This window comes from Mustela nivalis, assembly GCF_964662115.1.
Source record: "Mustela nivalis genome assembly, chromosome: 15".
Classification (NCBI taxonomy): Eukaryota; Metazoa; Chordata; class Mammalia; order Carnivora; family Mustelidae; genus Mustela; species Mustela nivalis.
Genome location: NC_139034.1, coordinates 2,944,498 through 2,969,522, shown reverse-complemented (window position 1 = coordinate 2,969,522; position 25,025 = coordinate 2,944,498). Strand labels below are relative to the sequence as shown.

General features: G+C 35.2%; 1 protein-coding gene across 1 annotated transcript in view; it reads right to left on the bottom strand.

Moving 5' to 3' along the window:
- Positions 1 to 25,025, bottom strand: part of RNF17 (ring finger protein 17) — a 166,636-nt gene that overhangs the window by 78,178 nt on the left and 63,433 nt on the right. Inside the window, exons 15-19 of the mRNA XM_082701632.1 lie at positions 23,472 to 23,613; positions 9,986 to 10,139; positions 6,623 to 6,738; positions 5,540 to 5,660; positions 2,458 to 2,578 (exon numbers count right to left, since the gene is read on the bottom strand). Coding sequence (XP_082557758.1) covers positions 2,458 to 2,578; positions 5,540 to 5,660; positions 6,623 to 6,738; positions 9,986 to 10,139; positions 23,472 to 23,613 — 654 coding nt within the window. The remainder of the gene's footprint in view (positions 1 to 2,457; positions 2,579 to 5,539; positions 5,661 to 6,622; positions 6,739 to 9,985; positions 10,140 to 23,471; positions 23,614 to 25,025) is intronic.

The following is a 25,025-nucleotide window of genomic DNA, read 5'->3' as shown; positions in this document are numbered from 1 at the left end:
AAATTATGGACTTTGGATGATTATGATATGTCAATGTAGTTTCACTGATGTTAACAAATGTACCATTTTGGTGGTTGACAGTGGGGGAGGCTGTGCCTGCTGGGGGGAGCCAGGAATATGTGGGAAATCACTGTGCTTTCTGCTCAGTGTTGAGAACCCAAAACATAAATTCTACTTAACAAAATTAAAAAAAATATGAAATCTAAAACTATAAAACTTTGGAAGAAAACATAGCAGAAAATCTTTATGACCTTGAGTTAGGTAAAGATTTCTTAATTACAGCACAAAGTGCCTGACTTATGAAAGAAAAAAACTGTCAAAGTGGACTTTAAAACCAGAAACTTCTACTTGTTGAAAGACACTGGTAAGAAGTCACAGATTGGAAAAAAAATTTGCCATATTTGCAAAGCAAAGCACATAATCTTGACGAAGAACTTCTATCTGGAATATATTAAACTACTTTCACATTTCAAGAACAGTAAGCAAAAAGCACAAAGCACAAAACTTTTGAAAACTTCACCAAAGAAGAGACACAGATGGTAAATAAGAATATGAAAAGATCTTTAATATCATTAAGCTAAAATTAACACCACTATGAAAAACCACTATATTTCTATTAGAAGGGCTAATGTGAAGACAAAGTGACAAAATCAAGCACTAGCAAGGACAGAGAATAGTAGAACTCACAAATTGTTGGTGGAAATTCAAAATGGTAGAGCCAATTTAGAAAATGTGTGGCAGTTTCTTATAAAGTTAAAAAAAACTACAGCTTAAAAAAAATCTTTTTCTTTTAGATATACATACCAAAATATTAGATGGATGAAGTTATGTGATGTCTGAGATTTATGCCAAAATTATCAAGGCAATAATGTGGCCAGGACATTAGATTAAATAAAGATCCAAAACTCACTTACCTTATAAGCAGCAATCTCACTCCTGGGTATTTACTCACGAGAAAATACATAAATATGTCTACATACAAAGACATGTATGCAAATGTTTAAAACACCTTTTTCATAAAATCTCTCAAACTGGAAACAGCTCAAATGTTCATCAATTAGGAAATGCTCAATATTGTCAGACATCCAGAAAACGGAATAATAGTGAGCAATAAAAACTGACACATGCAACAACATGGATGAGTCTCAGAAGCATTAAGCTAAATGAAAGATGCTAGACACAGAAGGCAAATACACTATGACTCCATTTATAAGAAGTTATGGAAAAGTAAAAATTATAGAAACAAATTAGATTAGTAATTGCCAAGGTTTGGGTGTGGAGGAAGAGAAAGAACTACAAAGGTGCACAAGGAACTTTTTATTATGATAGAAATATTCTGTATTTTGAGTGTGATAATGGTTATATGACTGTATATGCAAAAGGTGAATTATTGTATGTTTCACCTCAATAACCCTAACTTTTTTTTATAAAAGAGAAATAATATTTTTTGAGGGGAAGCGAGAGAGGGCAGGGTGGGGGAAGTAGGAGAGAGTATCTTAAGCAGGCTCCATGCCCATCACAGAGCCCAAGTGGGGCTCTATCTCACAATCCTGAGATCACAAACAGCTGAAATCAAGTCATACGCTTAACCAACTGAGCCACCCAGATGCTGCTCAGTCCAATACATTTAAAAACTTCCTCTCATTTCTTTCTCTCCCCTTACTTAGGGCTTACAGTGGAAAAAGGACAGGCCCACTCCAGCTTCCAATCTCCCAGTGTTAGGGCAGGGAAGGAAGGCAAGACTACATACTGAGCACATTACCGCAGGTTTCTGCTTCTCTGGCTTACCCCAACAGACATTATGTGTGAGTGTTATCAAATATTTGCTTTCTTGAGAGTGATATGTGGGAATTCTTCAAAACACCTTTCAGGGGCCACCCTACTGCATAAGTCAGTATTGTGAAATAATTGTTTTGTCTTGACTCCTAACCCTCCTAACTCCTAACCCTACCACCCCTCCTCACTAACCCCTGTCCTTTTGCTTCAGGGCTGCTCAACCACTGGTCTGTACTAGGCACAATGGCTCAAATCTGGATCTTGTTCAAAGTATCCCCTTGAACCTAGGAAGAATGTACATTTCTCCAAGTGGGAATGTGGGCTAACCCTACCACTAACTACCCTATCCTGCCATTTCTCTTCCTAATTATCTTTTCAAATAGCCACAAATGGCTGCAAAGCAGATGTTCCACCTAGAAATAAGATGCATTTTCCTTTTCTTAGAAGTATCTTCAATCCCTATAAGCCATTCTCTTGGTTTCAGAGTCCCTTAGGGAAAAGCCACGCTACTCCCCATTAGGCTAATGACTCCAGTTATTTTTCCTACTATTTTTCAAGAATGGGGGAAACCTCCCAAAGCTACAGCCTAAGCAGATATCCTAAAGGGAAAGATATGCCAGTTTTCCTTCTTGAGAATAAAATGTTATGTATGAACTAACAAACATTTACAGGTCTACTTACCCTACTTCGTAAGATGCTAGGCCCTCTTTGACTAGCTGGTCATTTATACTAGTAGGAGTCATTCCAGGAGCACCAAGAGAATCGAAAAGCTCAACCAAGAGCACATTATCTTCCAGGATTTCTGTAAAACATTAAGATGAGTTTGGGGAAAGAAATAAATATGTTGCAAAACATACTAAATGAAGCAATTTTTTAAAAAGCTATAAACAATTACATTTTGCATAGATGTGGGTTTTTTGCTGAATAATACCAAAGTGTCTCTACAGGGGGATAAGCAGCATTTGACCAACAAAACAATCGTCCATGTTATCTGCAGCATATGCAAATTAATAAAATTTTCATTTTAGATTGTGTACCATTCTATAACAGATCAAAAACAGTTTAAAGCTTTTAAATTCAGAAAAATATAAATTGATATATATTCATTGAAGAAATGTTCTGGTGTTTTTTTTTTTTTTTTTTTTTTAATTTTTAAACTGCTTTACTGTGTTCGCCCAAGTTCCAGAGTACAAAAGAATGAAATTCAGGCTAGAGATTGTCCGCAAAGGTTTACAGCTTTTAAAAGAATGGCACAAAGTTTACAACGAGAAAAAAAAATCTAGAATCCTCAATTAGAGACTGAAATCGGGATATTTTCCCGTATTTTTAGGACAATCTAATTTTTAATTTTAGAATACATAATGGTTACTTAAACACATAGATCTATTTAGATCTATTTCTTAAACTAAACTGGGAGTTTAACTATGGATAAAGTTTACATCTCGTATGCCTGTTTACTTACCTATGGTACTTAGCACAGAGAACCTGCCTAATATGTATTTGTATAAACAATAGAGTAATTTCTTTAGGAAACACATACTTCAGTGTACTAAAGTATACACTGAACACACACTTCAATACAGGTTATGCTTACACCTTCTACACAACAGCAGCTGGTAGCTGCCGGTCAGAATGATGATTAAAAAAAAAAAAAAAAGATGATTCCAAATAACACAAAGTATTACCACAACATACTTTATTATCTAGTCATAAAAATACATATTAGGTAACCTTTCTCAAGAGCCTAAAAATGATTCCTGACTACTTTTCAAAAGATCTGATATATCATCTAAAATAAAAGGCTAAGCAATGCCAAGCCTCAATTAATTTTCATCTTCTTACTTTCCATGTCTTGTGGTCCCATTAGTTCTTTGTCTTCATATTTCCCATACATAGAGTTCTTTATTGCAACAGGGCCAACTTTCCATATGTTCTGTACCTTTACCAACTTCCCTGCTCTGCTAATTAAAATTTAAATATCCCAGGGTGCCTGGGTGACTCAGTTGGTTGAGCAGCTGCCTTCGGCTCAGGTCATGATCCCAGGGTCCTGGGTTCGAGTCCTACATCAGGCTCCCCTTGCTCTGCAGGGAGCCTGCTTCTCCTTCTCCCTCTGCCTGCTGCGCCCCCTGCTTGTGTGCTCTTTCTCTCTCTGTCAAATAAATAAATAAATAAAATCTTTAAAAAAAATTTAAATATCCCTTGCTTTATAAGGTAACAATGCTCCCCTTATCATCTATTATTAATGTCTTTAACTGTCAATCTCATCATTGTGCAGGTTAATGGGGTAAGATATTTTAGATTTAAGGAGTGCCAGAAGGCCCTGTTCAAATATAATTATCTAGCGTAATAACTATGTTATGACTAGTGTTTGGATGTTATTGGTATAACAGGTAATTAAATGAGTAAGAAAAAGAAGGAATCAAAAATCAGTGGAGATTACTCAAGGACTAAGAAGCCCTTAATTTACTGCTCGCATCAGAGAAGCCAGATATAAAAATGTTATTGGCTAAGGATGCAATATCTGTAGCCACATTCTTATTTAAACAAACCATTTCTTCAGAACAATTTCTCATATCAACAATGTGGATAAATTATCACTGATATATCATCAGTTCCCAGTTATGTAACTTTGAACTGCTGATCGCTAAGCTTTAGTCTCCTTATTGTAACAGAGGCTAACCCTCTTCTGGTGATTGGGTTCATTTAATGGTAGTATGACAAAAGTGAATAAATAGATATAGTAATCTTGTGTGTCCTGCACTAGCACTTATTAAGACCAACTAAGCCAGAAAAATAACAGACTTCCACCACCCCCCAACCCCTGCATCCAAACCCCTTGGGGTCAGACAGGTTTTAGAACTTCAAATTGAGAAAAGCTACATAAAATATATACTGCCTATTTTATAATACCCCCAGCAAGATTCCAAGGCAGCAGCCTACAAACATACATTACTATCCTGAAATGGAATATATGAATATTCACTATAAAGGAGATAAAGACTATATATATCTTCATGTCACTTCAAATCAGGTTTTGCTAGTCAACTTTTCATTTTCAGAACGTGCTGGGTTACGAAATTGTGAGCTAGTGGTCAGCCTATTTCTTAGGCCCAAACTAGTCCAAAAAAGAAATATACGTTTATAAAAAATTAAAAAAAAACAGATTAAAAAAAATAAAGAAAAAAAAGAAATGACTTTTTTAAAAATATGGAGAGAGGCTACAGTTGAATTCACTTAAGTAAAATGAAAAAAAAAAAGAAAACTATTTAACAATTGTGTCCCACCTCCTCTCACTTTCCTGCACATTAAACTTTAACATTCATCATGCCAAAATGAGGAAAGAACCACTGCAGAAATGTAAACAAAATAAGAGAAGTTAATTCCTGGCTTTAGGGCGTTCAAGAGGCCATATCTAGGATGACTGATTTTTTTTTTTTTAAGATTTTATTTTTAAGTAATCTCTACACCCAATGTGGGGCTTGAACCTACAACTCAAAGATCAAGAGTCCCACACTCCACCAAGTGAGCCATCCAGGCACCCCTAGCATAACTTGATCTTTAATGGCAATTTTTGCCTTGTACTGATTTTATACTCTACAGCCTGCAACTATATCCACTATACACAATTCTCAATAAATGTTCTCTCTTACTAGTCTCATTGATGACACACTGAATTTAGCTTATATCAAGCAAATGTATTATGTTATCCTTATTTAAAATTACATATAATTACATAGCAACAAATAAAAACGGAATAGCTTACTGATGACTGAACATGTCATAAATTTATCTTGAGTTTTTTCTTCAAATTTTTCCTTAGCTTTTTTGGACCACTGCATTGTCTTTACACATGGTTCAATATAGGCCAGCTTACATTTAATTGCCTGTGTCAAACAAAATTGCACCATTAAGAAAAGGTGAAATTTCTAGTTATTTTAGAATTAAAGTTTTATATGTGTACAAAAAACACTGAATATATAATCTGAAAATAAATGTGCAAAAGGTATCTATAAAATATTTTATAAATGGCAATAACTGGAGTCAACAAATCATTTGGTAGAATTATTGCACATTCAGACACCAATATAACAAGCATCTACTGAAAAAATTACAGATACTCATTATATACTGTTAAATGAGAAAAGCAGGTTACAGGACTATTTTTCTAATCCTATAATTGTTAAATAGAAGACACATCTTTGAATTAGAATTGTATTTATAAAAACATTGAATAGTTCTGAATGAGTCCTTTTTATTTATATTTTCAAGTTTTTCCTAGTTTACCCATTTTTAAAATAAAAAATATTGTTTAACAATAATTCAAATGCCTAAGTGTAAAGTGAGTTAGAAAATAAGCCCCATTAACTTTCTTTATCTCTGAGGAATAAGATTCCAAGAGAAAGATAATTTTTACTTATTTTTCCAGACTTCTCTTTCTCTTGGACATGTTATATATACTTAAACATAAATGGAATTGCAGTAAAAATACTTCTATGATGAGATTTTCACACAAAATCTATCACCTTCCTACCACATTATACAGGTTTTCAAAATAACATTTGAGATCTGGAGACCAGTAAAAAGTTATGAAGACACAAACATACAAACAGATATACATTTACAATTAATGCTTATTTGTTACGATATACATACATCTTAACAACTTATGGCTGCTATATAGGAAATTACAGTAATGACAGCAACTCTTTTCTATATTCCATGTATCAAATTATTTTCAGACAAAAATGTTAGTTAACAGAGCACTTCTATGATAAAAATGATTTCTAAATATACTGTCACAATTGTGTTAATATTCTGACCCTATGACTCATAATAAGTAGATTACCTTCTCTGGGGGATTTAGAAACTCATCTTTTATTTTACGCATTTCTTTAAGTGTTATTTTTGCAGTATTACCAAAGTCCACATATTTAACTTCAACTTCACGATGTCCAGGCAATCCTTTAAAAGTTATTAAATTAGAAATCATAAACTTGGAAAGAAAACAGAGAATTATCTAGCAAAATTTAGACGGGACAGTCAATTACGTTAGAATACTTTTATGATCAACATATAAACCTAATACTTTTTTAAATATAAAAAAAATTCTAATATGTGGACCTAAAAAAAGAATCAACCATAATGCAGTCGTTCAGACTTGAGAAAGTAACAATTTTAAGATATCCAGAGGACAATCAAAACCAGGATAACAACACAGCTATCAAATGCTAGGTGTTGTGGCCTAAAAGTTAAAACTAGGCATTAAGTCAAGCAGAGAAAGACAACTATCATATGATCTCCTTGATATGAGGAAGTGGAGATGCAACATGGGGGGTTAAGGAGGTAGGAGAAGAATAAATGAAACAAGATGGGATTGGGAGGGAGACAAACCATAAGTGACTCTTAATCTCACAAAACAAACTGAGGTTGCTGGAGGGAGGAGGGCTGGGAGAAGGGGGGTGGGGTTATGGACATTGGGGAGGGTATGTGCTATGGTGAGTGCTGTGAAGTGTGTAAACCTGGCGATTCACATACTTGTACCCTGGGGGGATAAAAATATATTATATGTTTATAAAAAATAAAAAATAAAAAAAACAAAAACAAAAACCCCTAGGCATTAAGACTGACTAGATTAGGGGCGCCAGGGTGGCTCGGAGGATTAAGCCTCTGCCTTCTGCTCAGGTCATGATCTCAGGGTTTTGGGATGGAGCCCCACATCGGGGCTCTCTGCTCAGCAGGGAGCCTGCTTCCTCCTCTCTCTCTGCCTGCCTCTCTGCCTACTTGTGATCTCTGTCAAGCTAATTACTCTTTCTAAAATATTAGTCCGAGCAAGTTCCTTTTTCTCTCCAAGCCTCACTATCTCATTCGTAAAATGGGCATACCAGTAGAATCCAATCTTGTAAGATTTATTTTTTTTGAGGATTCACCTATTTAAAATAATTTGCAAAGCACCATAGTAAGCATGAACTTAATAAATGTTTACTGTTAGCCAACACAGGTGACTAAAGCAAAAGATTTAATAATCAAACTAAAGATTCATTCATATGATGGTACCTAACTGAAATTTAAAAAAAATTATTTCGGGGAATATTGTGAACAATAAGCAAAGACAGACCTCCATGTCAATCTAGTCTCTATATTTTACAGAATACCAATGAATCCCCTAAAATGTTTAAACATACAGAAGTCTGAATGAAAACCTATCACAATGACCTTTTTGAAAACACTCAAAATATATGGCTGACTTTAGCCTCTCTTATCATACCTATGTATAATTCTACTAAACTGGTTGCCACCATTTTCAAATTTAAAGAGTAGTACCATATACATAATTTCAAAAATGGAAAAAATACAGGCATTCTCTGCTCCTTAGCAGAAATGGAAGCATATGGAACAACACTGGTATTCAAGAGGACACTTCAAACAACTTAGGCCCTATGGTAACTGGTATCTGGAGTAATTGAGAAGACACATGTTATTATAAGTATAATAATAAGATGAGGGAATCCCTCCACACTTCCGGAATTCTCATGCTAGAAGGATATTCTTAACTGACTAGTGCCATTGGATTCTTATTATTCCTCAAGTCTCTGAATGGAGATATAGTTTTAGACAAAACAGGAGATAAAATTGAAAGAACAGGAGATAAGACAGGAGATAAAATTTAAAGACAAAAGATAAAAAGAACACAGGAGAAAAAAATTTAAAGAACATTTTTTTCCCCCAAATTATGAATCAGTATGAGAGACAGTCAAGAGACATGAAAGGCCTCAAAAAAAAATTTTTTTTTAAATTTTATTTATTTATTTGAGAGAGAGAGAGAGCACAAGCAGGGGGAGCTGGAGGTGGAGGCAGAGGGAGAGGGAGAAGTTGGATCCAGTGTGTAACTGGATCCCAAGACCCTGAGGATCATGACCTTAGCATAAGGCAGCTGCCTAATCCACTAAGCCACCCAAGCATCCCTGAGAGGTCTCAAAACTTACTTCCATTTATTCTGAGGAAACAATTAGATGATGCTCCCCCAAAACGGGAATAAACTGAAGAAGTAAACATGGGATCCATAAAACAAGGGATCCAATACAGGGAGAAAAAAAAGTATATTGCAAAATGAAATAAATTCTCTGAATAACAAAAGTGTAATAAGCTTAGAGGACTAGCAGTCCAACTGGAGATGATAGAAAGATATTTTCATGGGGCGCCTGGGTGGCTCAGAGTCCTGGGATCCAGCCTCACATCAGCCTCTCTGCTCAGCAGGGAGCCGGCTTCCCTCTTCTCTCTCTGCCTGCCTCTCTGTCTACCTGTGATCTCACTCTGTCAGATAAATAAAATCTTCAAAAAAAAAAAAAAGATGTTTTCACCACTGGAAAAAACAAAAAACAAAAACCAACTAACATTACCTGCAAAGTCAAACATGTGGAAAATTGTTTTTAATAATTAGGAAAATGTAGCCATAAATTTTAAGAAAATAAAGTGAAAAATTGATGCATTAGCTTGAAATAGAAATAAATTATTTTTTATGACTTAGTGAAGATATTTATGCAGAATATAGATTAATTAAAATTGTGATAAACTATGGTGACGGGATGGGGAGGGGATAAAAGAGCTAAAAGAAATCTAAAACTGCTACCTGCCTTAATAAGAATAGACACTTTCTGAGAGTAAAATATCAACAAAGTATTACATATTTAGAAGTAATATCACAAATACCAAAAGAAACAGTTGAAAGAATTTAAAGTATTTTTAAAGTAATCTCTACATCCCACATGAGGCTCAAACTCACAATCCTGAGATTAAGAGTTCCATGCTCTTCCAACTGAGCCAGCCAAGCAACCCTAAAATATTTGCCTTTAAGGAGTACAGTCTAAGTTGTTTAGCACCATTTAACTTTTTAAATAAGGCAGACATTAGGAAACAACAACAAAAAAACAGGTTAAGGGCTAGTCAAATAAAAATCTAAGGACTTAGAGAGTCACCTCCCAACATTATCACTAGTTTTTTTTTCCCCATTTTATTTTATTTTATTTCTTTTTAAAAAAATTAACATATAATGTATTATTAGCCCCAGAGGTAACACTAGCTTTTTAAAGATAACTGAGCAAAATGGGTAAGATCAAATAATATCACTTCTATGATTTAATTTGTACCAACTCAAATGGTTTCAGTTTTTAAGCATAACATTTCCCTGTAGAAATAGTGTGCAATTTCCTACCAGTAACTTTTGCTCGGTACCAAACTCCATCTTCAAATTTAGCTACACAGGCTTGACCTTGAACTGGACAAAGGATTTCCAGATTTTCTCCATCTTCACTTTTATAAAATTCCTCAATTGTTTTTAGTAAAAATAAAAAATCCAGGCTCTCTATCTAAGAAATAAAAGGATTAAAACACTATAGTTTCAAAGAAACAAAATTTAAATGTTGCATGTATTATAAGTACTGCTTATAAAATTACTGGGATCAGACAAATCAATCGTTATGTAATTTATATTTGTAATATTTTATTATAGAAACAATATATAAAATTAGCAAATATGGACATAACAAAACTTTTTAAAAAAATCACATTTCTTCAGATATCTTAAGGGTATATCTTTCTAGATCCCTTTTTAAAAATTTAAATTCCATTAGCCAACATATAGTATATCATTAGTGCTCATCCCATCACATGCCCTCCTTAATGTCCATTACCCAGTTATCCCACCTCGCTACCCTCCTACCTTTTCGCATCCCTCAGTTTGTATCCTATAGTTAAGAGTCTCTCAGTTTGTCTCCCTGATTTCTTCCCACTCCGTTTTCCCTCCCCATGATCCTCTTATATATATAATGTATATGCTACTTCTTATGTCACGAGTGAAATCATATGATAATGGTCTTTCTCTGCTTGACTTATTTCACTTAGCACAGTATCCCCCACTTCCATCCATGTTGATGCAAATGGTAGGTATTCATCCTTTCTAAAGGCTGAGTAATACTCCATTTTATATATATATGAGCCACATCATCTTTATCTATTCGTCTGTTGAAGAATACCTCATCTCCTTCTACAGTTTGGCTACTGTGGATTGCTGCTATGAACATTGGGGTGCATGTGCCCCTTTTTTTCACTATAGCTATAAGTAAATCGGAGTAAATACCCAGTAGGGCAATTGCTGGGTCATAGGGTAGCTCTATTTTCAACTTCTTGAGGAACCTCCATACTGTTTTCCAGAGTGGCTGCACCAGTTTGCATTCCCATCAACAGTGTAAGAGGGTTCCCCTTCCTCTACATCTTTGCCAACATTTGTTGTTCCAGAATCCTTTCTTATGCACACACAAACTTTCCATATTTTTAAAAACAAAAGTGAGAAGATATCTTACATGCAATTTGATTACAGTGTGATAATTTGCATTTTCTGTCAATTCTCACTTTTCTGTTTGAGTATTCCCATTAGTACTTTTTGGCCATGTTTAGATATCCTTAAATGACCCAAACCAGTATCAAATTCAAGACTACATATTATATTTAGTTATCTCAATAAATATTTTAGAATCTAGTGTAGTCCTTTTTTTTTCTTTTAATGAGTAGGTCTTGCTGAAGAAAGCCTGCTATTTTTCTGTAGAATGGTCCATCTTTTGGATTTATGTGGTTACATCCTCATACTATTATTTAGCTTGTTCCTCCATTAAGTGAGGTCTGTCTCCTGAAATTTCCCCAAAGCCAGAAGTTCTATCTATAGGTTTGGTGGATTCAAGCCTTTTTATGCCAGAATACATCTTAAGTATATGTAGGTTGCAATATACCAAAAGATATAACATTACTGATTCAGTAATAATATGCTAAGGTTCACCTACAGAGTAGGGTGATGATTCTGATCCCTCTATTGTACAGTTATGTAATTAATTTAATAATACTTTGGCATTATATGAATGTTCAGTTTCCCATCAACCTTCCATCTCGTGATTTTAAAGTGAATTGATCATTCTTTAAATCAGTAATTTCAGTAGGGTTTATAAAATGACTACATTGAGTAAACTAGAGATTTCTCTTATTAATAAGGTTACTTCATTATTTAAGTTCTTAAAGTTCCTATAATATCTAAAACATAGTTCCCCCCCTAAAAAAAAAAATCATCTCAAAACACCAAGGATAAATGTCTGTTATCTCTTCAAATACCAGTTCTTAAGGTTAAAAAATATTTTAAAATCTATATCAAATAGCAAAAAATGAAGATTTCCTTTTTTCTAAATATTATAATGCAAATGGAAATTCTGTGAATCTGTCTTTTCTTATTTCATTTAAATTACTTCAAAAACCTTCAATTTTTTTAACTTTTATTTCTAAGTAGGTTTTATTCATATTCTTCAATCCAAAATGAACAGTGAAAATTTGCACAGAGGAGTGACATCAGCAAAATTGTAGACTAAGATGCTCTAAGCTCTGGTTCCCCCATAGAAACAATGGGGGAAAAGGAGGGGGAGGGGAGAAAAGTCTTATGAACTTTGTCAGAACTATGAAAAAGTCAAAGGTTTATAGCAACCAAGCAAACACCCAATCAAGCTTCTGGCATTCAAATAAATCTCTGTCACATGCTAAAGGAATAGAGACTTCAGTGATCACATGCAAAGAATAGTCTTTGAAAAAATAGTCTGAAATAGTCTCAAAACTAACCAACCACTGTAATCTTCAACAATAAGAAAATCCAGCAAATCCCAGGGAAGTGGGGAATCTTATTTTCAGAGTTATCACATTCTAATAGTCAAATGTCCAATTTTCAACAAAAAATCAGAAGAAATACAAAGAAAAAAGATAACATGGCTCTTAAGACAAAAAAAAAAAAAAAAGATAACATGGCTCATTCATGAAAACAAAACAGAAACCACCCTCAAAGAAGACCAGCTAAAGGACATACTAAACAAAAACTTCAGAACAACTGTCTTAAATATGTTCAAAGAAGAAAAGAACACATGGATAAAGAACTAGAGGAAACCAGGAAAATAATAAAGAACCAAGATGAAAATACCAACAAGAGAAATTATAAAAAGGAATCAAACAAATTCTGGAGCTGAAAAGTATAATAACTGAAGTGAAAAATACACCAGAGGGATTCAACAGCATATCTGAAACAAGCATGAGAAAGGAAAGTGTAAAGGGAAGTGAGGCTAAGGGACTTGAACAGAGGCCAAGGGCACCATTATACATATTAATATATACATTATGGGAATTCCAGAAGGAAAAAGGAGCAGAAAGATTATCTGAAGACATAATGGCTGAAAACGTCCCAAATTTGATGACGGACATGAATCAATGTTATGGGTTGACTTGTACCTCCAGGATATGTTGGAGTCACAACATGAGAATGCAACCTTATTTGGAGACAGAGTATTAACAGATAATCAAGTTAAAATGAGGTTATTAGGATAGGGCTTTTTTTTTTTTTTAAAGATTTTATATATTTATCTGACAGAGATCACAAATAGGCAGAGAGGCAGGCAGGGGGTGGGAGGAAGCAGGCTCCCTGCCGAGTAGAGAGCCCAATGTGGGGTTTGATCCCAGGACCCTGGGATCATGACCTTAGCAGAAGGCAGAGGCTTTAACACACTGAGCCACCCAGGTGCCCCAGGACAGGCCTTAATACAATATGACTGATGTTATTAAAAGGGAAAGATTTGGTACAGAGGCAAACAGAGGAGAATCCATGAGAAGATCAAGACAGAGATTAAGGTGATGCAGCAGAAGTCACAGACCACCAAAATTTCCAAATAAGCATCAGAAAGTAGGATAAAAGAATGGAATAATTTATCACTCACAACCCTAAGAAGGAACATACCCTACTGACATCTTGATCTCACACTTCTAAATTCCAGAACTATGGGACTATAAATTTATGTTCTTTAAGCCACCTTATCTGTGTAACTTTGTTATTGCAGCCCTAGGAAATGAATACAGATTTTGGTTTTGAGAAGTAGGGTGTTGCTGTAACAAATACCTAAAATATGGGTGTGACTTTGGAATTAGGTAATGGTTATGAAGTGCGTGAATGAAAAAGTCCAGATTGTCTTGAAAAGAATTCTGGTAGAAATATGAATGTTAAAGGTGCTTCTGGTGAGATCTCAGGCAGAAATGAGGAACATGCTATTGGAAACTGGAAGAAAGGAAATCCTTGATATAAAGTGGTAGAGAACTTGGTTGAATTGTGTTCTGGTGGACAGAAAGTAGAACATTAATATTTAGCTGAAGAGATCTCTAAGCAAAATGTTGAATGTGCAGTTTGGTTTCTCCTTGTTGTTTATGAAAAAACATGAGAAGAGACATAAAGAAATAATTGCTTCCTCATATCAGGGAGATCATATGATAGTTGTCTTTCTCTGCTTGACTTATTTCGCTAAGCATGATACGTTCTAGTTCCAAAGTGGTGATGCAACATGGAGGCTTAAGTGGGTAGGAGAAGAATAAATGAAACAAGATGGGATTGGGAGGGAGACAAACCATAAGTGACTCTTAATCTCACAAAACAAACTGAGGGTTGCTGGGGGGAGGGGATTTGGGAGAAGGGGGTGGGATTATGGACATTGGGGAGGGTATGTGCTTTGGTGAGTGCTGTGAAGTGTGTAAACCTGGTGATTCACACACCTGTACCCCTGGGGATAAAAATAGATGTTTATAAAAAATAAAAAATTAATTGCTAAACATAAAGAAACCAGAACTTGAAATATTTAAAAAATTCTCAGGCTATCCATATTGTAAACAATGAGAATGTATACTTAAGAGAGGACAGCAAGGATGTGGCTAGACACTGCTAAAGAGATCACGGGCAAGTGACTTGTGGATCCAATCAGTCAATTCAGTAGAAACACTACCAGCTTGAACTTAAGGGGACAGAGAAGGAAGAAGGAAGGCTGTTGGGATTTGTGTGATGTTATAGGCAGCAAGTGAGTTGACCAGGCTATCAGTCCTGTACATGTGTTATCTTTCAAGAAAAAGGAATAATGACCCCAAAGGTGATTCAGGGGCTGTCTTGTCTGCCAATGCCACTAGAAGCCCAGAGGGCACAGGCCTGAGAGGAAGGACAGTCTCATCCTCTGTTCCAGGAGGTTCAGCCTTCTGGGTTCCAGTAAGTGAGGTGGTGGGGGCAAAACTACCACCCTTGTAGGATTGGAGGGTGAAGCATCCAGCCAATGAAGTAGATTCTCAAGTCATAAGAATCTAATAGAATTTTCTAGGCTTTAGATTTGTCTGGTCTCACATATTCAGAGATAGAGAAGAATTTTGCTCCAGCTTAAGTGATACCTAAGTCTTAACCTGTACTTGAATTAGACTATGAGATGTGAGACTTTTATTTGATGATATTTATATATTAGATTTTGGACTCAGAAGTGATACTGTAATGATTGGAATGGGGTGGATATATTTTGAATGTGGGAAGTACATGAATTTCTTTTTTTTTTCTAAATTTCAGTGAATTTAGCATAATTAAAGTACAAGTGAATTTAGCATAATGAATATGTCTGTTGATATTAGAGACATCATTACTAAAGAACTTATTTGTGTACGTCTTTGAAATATCATCTAGCACCCTTTTATTAGAAGGCATGTCTATGGTAGTGGGCTCCCTCTGCCTTTGTTTATCTGTGAATGTCTAAATTTATCTCTTATTTTGAAAGAACATTTTGTTATATACAGAATTCAAACATGACAGTTTTTTCTCTTAGTACGTTGAATACAGTCTTATATTATCTTTTGGGATGTTAATTTCTTCTAAGAAATTAATATTTTTTAGATTCATTTGTACATGATGAATTTGGTTTTTGTTGATGCTTTCAGGATTTTCTTTTTGACTTGCAGTAGTTTAGTTAGATGTGTCTTTGTGTATATTTTCTTGGCTTTATATTACTTGGAGTTCACTGAATTTCTTGATTCGTGGATCATATCCTTATTGAAATATGAGGAAGTTTTGGCTGCTATTGCTTTATTTATTTTTTTTAATTTTTATATTTCTTTTCAGCGTAACAGTATTCATTGTTTTTGCACCACACCCAGTGCTCCATGCAATCCGTGCCCTCTATAATACCCACCACCTGGTTCCCCAACCTCCCATCCCCTGCCCCTTCAAAACCCTCATATTGTTTTTCAGAGTCCATAGTCTCTCATGGTTAATCTCCCCATCCAATTTCCCTCAACTCCCTTCTCCTCTCCATCTCCCCTTGTCCTCCATGTTATTTGTTATGCTCCACAAATAAGTGAAACCATATGATAATTGACTCTCTCTGCTTGACTTATTTCACTCAGCATAATCTCTTCCAGTCCCATCCATGTTGCTACAAAAGTTGAGTATCATCCCTTCTGTTGGAGGCATAATACTCCATAGTGTATATGGACCACATCTTCCTGTCCATTGAAGGGCATCTTGGTTCTTTCCACAGTTTGGCAACCGTGGTCATTGCTGCTATAAACATGGGGGTACAGATGGCCCTTCTTTTCATTACATCAGTACATGAATTTCTGACAGAGTAGGAATAGATTGCTTTGCAAACTGTGTCCTTCCCAAAACATATGTTGGAGTTCTAACCACAAAGTATCTCAGAGTATAACCTTATTTGAAATTAGGGTTTACAGATGTTACTAAGGTAAAAGAAAGTCTTGGGCAGGACTGACTTTATTCAATAAAACTGGTGTCCTTATTTAAAAAATGAGATAAACAAGTAGATAAAATGCCAGGTGAGGAAAGCAGAAGAGACTGTGGTGATGAAACAGACATCAACAAATGGTAAAGATTACCAGCATACCGTATACCACCAAAATCTAGAGGACACACATGGAATATGTTTTACCTCTAAGATCTCAGAAGGAATGAACCCTGCCAAAATCTTGATTTTAGACTTCTAGACTAGGCATCACTGTCAGACCATAAAGTTTTGTTGTTTAAGCTATCTAATTTAGGGTACCTTGTTACAATGGCCCTACGAAGCTAATACACTCAACAAAACCCTAAGTAGGATAAACCTAAAGAGACACATTCAAATACATTATAATCAAACAATAAAGACAAAGGAAGAATCTTGAAAGCAGCAAAAGAGAAGCAACTTGTCCTGTATGAGGGATTATCAAGATTACTTGCTGATTTCTCCTAAGAAAATTTGAGGACAGAAGACAACAGGGAAATATATTTAAAGTGCTGAAAAAAAAAACATATCAACTGAGAATTACAGATCCATCAAAACTATCTTTCAAAGATGAGGGAGAAATTAAGCCATTCACAGAGAAACAAGAGGTGAGGGAGTTCATTGTCCCTAAAAGGAGTCCTTAAAGTAGAACTAAAAGGATCATAGAGTGTAACTTTATAGTCACATGAAGATATGAAGATCTGGTAAACACAAGGACAAATATGAAAGCCAGTATTATTTTAATTTTGGTTTGTAACTCTACTTTTATTTCTTTATCTTTTTTTAAAATTTTTTAAGATTTTACTTATTTATTTGACAGAGATCATAAGTAGGCAGAGAGGCAGGCAGAGAGAGAAGGGAGAAGCAGGCTTCCTGCTGAGCAGAGAGTCTAATGCAGCTTGATCCCAGGACCCTGGGATCATGACCTGAGCCAAAGGCAGAGGCTTTAACCCACTGAGCTACCCAGTCTCCCCAATTCCACTTCTATTTCTATTTATTTTTATAGGATAATAGCTATAGGATTTAAAAAATAAATCCTACAGGATTTAAAAGATAAATCCTACAGGATTTAAAAGATAAATGCAGAAAATTATAAATCTATGTTACTGAGCATACAATGTATAAAGATTAATTTGTGACATCAATAATGTAAGAGGGGAATGAAGTTTCACAGGATTTTTTTGTGTAATTAAAAGTTGATATAAATTTATATTAATTGTGACAACTTTAGGATATATGTAATCCCTATGGTAATGACAAAAAGATTTATATATACACAAAAGGAAATAAGGTAATCAAAAGATGAAACTACAATATTTGCACACCCATGTTCCCTGCAGCATTATTCACAACAGTCAAGAGGTAGAAGCAAACCAAATGTCCACTGATGGATGAATGGACTAATAAAATTTGAAATATACATACAATGGGATAATAACCTTAAAGAAGGAAATCTTCTTGCACAATATGAATGAACCTTGAGGGCATTATGCTAATGAAGTAAGCCAGCCACACAAAGACAAACACTGTATGATTCCATTTATAAGAAGTATCAAAATAGTGAAATTCATAGAATTATGGTTGTCAGTAGTTAGGGGTGGGCAAAATGGAGAGTGACTGTTCAAGAGCTGTAAAGTTTCAGTTCTACAAGATGAAAAGTTCTACAGATCTGCTGCAAAACAATGTGAATATAGTTAACACTACTGAACTGTACATTCAAAAATTTAAACTGTTAGATGGTAAATTTTGTTATTTTTTATGACGTCTTTCAAAAATATTAAAACATGACATTACAAAAAAACACAAACACAAAAGAGGGAATTAATAGAGGAAATGAGACCAAAAAGCTATAAGATACATAGAAAATAATAAAATGGTGGAAGCCCTGATGATTAATAGCTACTTTATTTTTATTTTACTTTTTAAAAAGATTTATTCATTTGAGAGAGATACAGAGTACAAGCAGGGGGAGCATCAGGCAGAGTAAGGAGAAAGAGGCTCCCTGCTGAGCAAGGAGCAGCCTGATGTAAGGCCAATCCCAGGGTCCAGGTATCATGACCTGAGCAGTTGCCTAACTGACTGAGCTACCCAGGCAGCCCTCATAGTACTTTAAATGGATTAAAAGCTCCAATTAAAAGGTACAATTGGATAAAAATGTATGTTTATAAAAAATAAAAAATTAAAAAAAAAGAAAGGTACAATTGGAAGAATGGATTTTTTAAAATGGCCCAACAATATGCTATGTATAAGATACTCACTTTAGATCTCAAAACATACACAGGTTGAAAGTGAAAAATGTATTCCAAGCAAACAGCAACCAACAGAGAGCTGGAATGGCTAAATTATACTTTAAATTAGACTTATTAGACTTAGGATAAAAAGACTTTAAGTCAGATAATATTACAAGAAACAAAGAATGACATTATACATTGGTAAGAGAGCCAATTCACCAGTAAGACATAACAATTACAAATACATATGCACCAAACATCAGCACCCCAAAATATATCAGGCAAGCATTGACAGAATCAAAGGGACATAGTTCTTCAATAAAAGGAGACTTCAGTGCTCCATTTTCAAAAACAGAACTACGAGGAACGTCAGGAAGAAAAAAGATTACTTGAGCAATAGTACAAACCAGTTACAAGTTACAGAAATAGAACATTCAAACCAAGAGCAGAATACACATTTTTTTCTCAAGTGCACATGGAACATTCTCAGGATAGACAATATGTTAGGCTACAAAACAATCCTCGATAAATTTTAAAACACCGAAAACATACAAAGTATCTTTCCTAATCACAATGGAAGGAGACTAGAAATTAAGACAAAACTGAAAAATTCACAAGAAACTCATGGGATGAAACAAAAGTAGTGTTAAAAGGGAACTTTATAGCTTGTAAATGCATACAGTGAAAAAAAAAGAATGATCATAAGTAGCTATAAGACTTAAGGAAATAAAAAAGCAAAATAAGCAAAATGAACCCAAATTAGCATAAGGAAGAAAATAATAAAGAGTAAAATATTGATATAAAATACAAAATAGGGGCGCCTGGGTGGCTCAGTGGGTTAAAGCCTCTGCCTTCGGCTCAAGTCATGATCAAGCCCGTCGGGCTCTCAGCTCCACGGAGAGCCTGCTTCCCCCTCTCTCTGCCTGCTTCTCTGCCTACTTGTGATCCCTGTCTGTCAAATAAATAAATAAAATCTTTAAAAAAAAAAAGAAAAGGAAAAACCCATTCTCAAAGTCATATGAAATCTCAGGGCACCCCAAACTGCCAAAACAAACTTGAAAAAGAACAAAGTTGGAGGGATCACAAATCCTGATTTCAAAACTTGCTACAAAGCTACAGTAATCAAAACAGTGTGCCACTGATATAAGGACAGACAGACCAATGGAATAAATAGATATCCCAGATATAAACCTCTACATATATGGTTAACTGAATATTGACAAACATGCCCAGACCATTCAATGGGGAAAAGACCATCTTTTCAACAAATTGTGCAGAGAAAAGTGGACATTCACATGATAAAGAATGAAACTGGATTCTTCTTTTATACCATATATAAAAATTAACTCTAAATGAATCAAAGACCTAGGTGTAAGAGCTAAAACTGTAAAACTCTTAAAAGAAAACACAGGGGAAAACTTTCGCAATGTTAGATTCAATAATAATTTCTTGGGTATGACTCAAAAGCACAGGCAACAAAAGAAAAAAATAAACTAGACTTTATCAAGTTAAAAACTTCTGTGGATCAAAGAATGCTATCAAGAGAGTGAAAAGGCAACCCACAGAATGGGAGAAAATATCTGAAAATTATATATCTGATAAAGAATTGATATTCCTAATGTATAAAGAATGCCTACAATAAAATAATCCAATTTAAAATTGGTGAAAGGACTGGAATAGGTCTTTCTCCAAAGGAATTTTATAAATGACTAATAAATACATATAAGAAAAAATGTATTCAACAATACTAATGGAAATACAAAATGGTGTGGCACTGTGGAAAACAGTTTGGTAGCTCTTCAAAAAGTTAAACAGAATTATAATATTATCCAGAGCTAGATATATAAAGAAATTGAAAGCAGAGACCCAAATGGATAGTTGTACCCTCATACTTATAGAAGCATTATTCACAATAGCCAAAATGTTGAAACAATCCAAGTATCCATCAGCAAATGAATGGTAAATAAAATACAGTATACACATACAAGGAAATACTAGTCATGAAGAAGAATGAAATTCTGATACACGCTGTGACATACAACTATTACACTAAGTGAAATAAGACAGACACAAAAGGAAAAATATTCTCTGATTCTACTTAAGAGGTACCTAGAATAAATTAACAGAAAAAGAAAGTAGGGCAGATTATGAGAGGCTGGGGAACAGGGGAAGAAAAAATGGGGAGTTCTTTAATGGTTACAGAGATGTTTGGGATGATGAAACAGTTCTAGAGATGAATAGCAGCCGTGGATATTCAACACTGAGTGTACTTAATGGTACTGAAGTGTACATTTAATGGCTAAAATGGTATATTTATATATTTTTTACTACACTTAAAATAAAAGTAAAAAAAAAAATCACTGAAAGAAATATGCATGTCTTTACTTAGTGCTAAATAAGCAGACTTCCACAACTTAGTGGATCACTTATAGAGTGGTGCAATGGTTAAGATGACCGCCTCTGAATGAGGTTGGTTATATTGCCCAGTTCAATCTTGGCTCTTCCCTTCTGTAGCTGTGTGACCTCAGGCAAGTTGCTTTATCCCTTTGGTTAGAGTCTCCAAATCTAAGTGAAATTACTAGTATCTTTCTCATAGGATTGTTGTGAAGATTAATGAATTATTCACTCATTATGGGCTTTAGAAAGAGTTAATTCATACAAAGTACAGACACAAAGAGATCGATAAGGGTGAACTCACTGTTAGTAGCTATTTTTTTTTTTTAAGATTTTATTTACTTGACACAGAGATCACAAGTAGGCAAAGAAGCAGGCGGGGAGCGGGTGAAGCAGGCTCCTCACTGAGTTGGGAGCCTGATATGGGGCTCTATTCCTTGGGATCATGACCTGAGCCGAAGGCAGAGGCTTTCACCCACTGAGCCACTCAGGCGCCCCTGTTAGTAGCTATCTAAACAAACCCCTCAGTCCACATCCAAAATTTAATATGAAATTCCTCTGATCTGAATTTTGGTGTTCAAATTCAGAAAATTGCCCATTATAAACATGTAAATTCTCAGATATCCATTGTCAGAAATAGGTTTTCTCACAGTATTTTTTATCATTTTAAAATTTAAATTCAATTAATTAACATATGTTATTGGTTTCAGAGGTACAGGCCTGTGATTCATCAGCCTATTATACCCAGTGCTCATTACATTACATATCTTCTTTAATGTCCATCACCCAGTTACACCATCCACCCACAGCCATCCCCTCCAGCAATCCTTAGTTTCCTTCCTATGATTAAGAGTCTCTTGTGATTTGTCTCCTTGATTTCATCTCGTTTTATTTTTCCCTCTCTCCTCCTATGCTCCTCTTAGGCTTCTCTGTTTTGTTCTTAAATTCCATATATCAGTGAAATCATATGATACCTGTCTTTATTTGATTTATTTCACTTAGCAAAATACCCTCTAGTATCATTGCAAATGGCAAGATTTTATTTGATGTCTGAATATATTCCATCTTCTTTATCTTCTTTATCCATTCATCTGTTGATGGACATTTGCGTTCTCTCCATAGTTTGGTTATTGTGAACACTGCTGCCATAAACATTGGGGTGCAGGTGCCCCTTCAGGTCACTACATTTGTATCCTTGGGGTAAATACCCAGTAGTGCAATTGCTGGGTCATAGGGCGGCTCTATTTTCAACTTTTTAAGGAACCTCAACACTGTTTTCCAGAGTGGCTGCACCAGCTTCCCCATGAGCATTCCCATCAACTGTGTAGGAGGGTTACCCTTCCTCCACATCCTCGCCACCATCTGTTGTTTCCTGACTTGTTAAATTTTAGCCATTCTGACTGGTGTGAGATGGTCTATTACAAAGCTGTAATCATCAAGACAGTATGGTAGTAGCACAAAAACAGACACATAGATCAATGGAACAGAATAGAAAACCCAGAAATGGACTCTCAGCTCTGTGGTCAACTAATCTTTGACAAAGCAGTGAACAATATCTAATGGGAAAAAGACAGTCTCTTGAACAAATGATGTTGGGAAAATTGGATAGCAACATGCAAAAGAAGGAAACTGGACCATTTCCTTACATTGCACACAAAAATAGACTCAAAATGGATGTAAGACCTAAATGTGAGACAGAAATCCATGAAAATCCTAGAGGAGAACACAGGCAGCAACCTCTTTGACCCTGGCTGTACAACTCTTGCTAGATACATCTCCAAAAGCAAGGGAAACAAAGGCAAAAATTAACTAGCGGGACTCCATCAAAATAAAAAGCTTTTGCACAGCAAAGGGAAAAGTCAACAAGACCAAAAGACAACTGACAGAATGGGAGAAGATATTTTCAAATGACATCAGATAAAGAGCTAGCATCCAAAATCTATAAAGACCTTATCAAACTCACCACCCAAAGAATAATCCAATCAAGAAATGGACAGAAGACATGAAGAGACAATTCTCCAAAGACATCCAAATGGCCAACAGATGCATGAAAAAATGCTCTACACCACTCGGCATCAGGGAAATACAAATCAAAACCACACTGAGATACCTTTGCCTAGTATTCTGATGTCAGGTCTATGTGCTTTCCTATACTATAGATATCGTTAAGGTGGCAAAAAAACACATATATTAAGGTATCCTTCACTGTCCTTTCCTTCCATATTTCATAATTTGCATGAAGAGTTCCTTCAACTTACTATGAATCATGTGAATTTCTTATTTATAATTGCAGCTAAGAAACTTAAACTTACAGAAGCTTGACAGTGGTTTGTTTTCTCTAAAATTCATTTTGGGTGCTCATTTCCATTATACATTTCTACTTAAAATTTGAAAAAATTTACTTTGTCTCAAAGGAATACTAAATACTTACCAATTGAAGATAGAAATTGGCAGGACTATTTATATGACAAACCATAACTGAAACATCTGTCATTTCTTTAGGCAAAATAGGTGGGTGATAGTGTAAAGTCATATTTTTTTCAGAGTGGCTTCTTGGCGATTGTGACCTAAACCTGTTAAAAAACATAATCAAAAGCATAAGCTGCCATTTCCTTAAAGTCTCTCTTCTCTTAGCAACTTGGTCTGAAGGCCTTGTACATATACTAATTAATCTACCTAGAATATTCTCTTTCCAATTTCTTTTCTAATACATTTCTTAGTATTGTCTTCAATTATCAAACCAAGTGAGATGTCAAACTTGAGATGTCAAGTCTCAAAAATTAATAATTGACCTTCGAATTTGTGTTGGGACATTTTTGAGCCAGATCTGTGCCTTCAACTCAAAGTCTCTCCTCTTTGAGGAACTGACAACCATGGACTGTGGTAGCACTCAGTAAGGCCACCTGAGGGGTGTCTGTGACCCCATCCAGATCTAATGCAACTTTTATATTTCCACAATGAGCTCTACTTGGGTCACTTCCAGAGTCATCTCATCACTCAAGACAAAAAGTCAGTATCTTTCACTATCCCTATCGTTAGTCATCTTACTTTGTTCATCAGTGATGGGGGTGGAGGAAGTAACTTTAAGTATCTATTCTAAATTCCTACATTAAATACAGAATGGTGATCATGAACTTATTCCAGTGGTTGGAAAATTTAAGCCAGGAACTTTAAACTATGATTCTTAAAACCCTAGTAGAACTGTTTGTGAAATTATCAAGAATCTAAAAAAAAATGTTCAGTATCTACAAATAGTTTCCTTTGAGTTACCTTAATTTTTCTATTTACTTAAATTATTTGAATGCAGTTTTCAGATAACCATACTTAGAGAGCCCTGATAGCAATATTTTTAAAATTAATTTATTTATTTTCAGCATAACAGTATTCATTATTTTTTCACCACACCCAGTGCTCCATGCAATCCGTGCCCTCTATAATACCCACCACCTGGTACCCCAACCTCCCACCCCCCTCCGCCACTTCAAACCCCTCAGATTGTTTTTCAGAGTCCATAGTCTCTCATGATTCACCTCCCCTTCCAATTTCCCCCAACTCCCTTCTCCTCTCTAACACCCCTTGTCCTCCATGATATTTGTTATGCTCCACAAATAAGTGAAACCATATGATAGTTGACTTTCTCTGCTTGACTTATTTCACTCAGCAAAATCTCTTCCAGTCCCGTCCATGTTGCTACAAAAGTTGGGTATTCATCCTTTCTGATGGAGGCATAATACTCCATAGTGTATATGGACTACATTTTCCTTATCCATTTGTCCATTGAAGGGCATCTTGGTTCTTTCCATAGTTTGGTGACGATGGCCATTGCTGCTATAAACACAGGGGTACAGATGGCCCTTCTTTTCACGACATTTGTATCTTTGGAGTAAATACCCAGGAGTGCAATGGCAGGGTCATAGGGAAGTTCTATTTTTAATTTCTTGAGGATTAACTTCTTAGATTATGCTTTAGAGTCAGTCCATAGTTT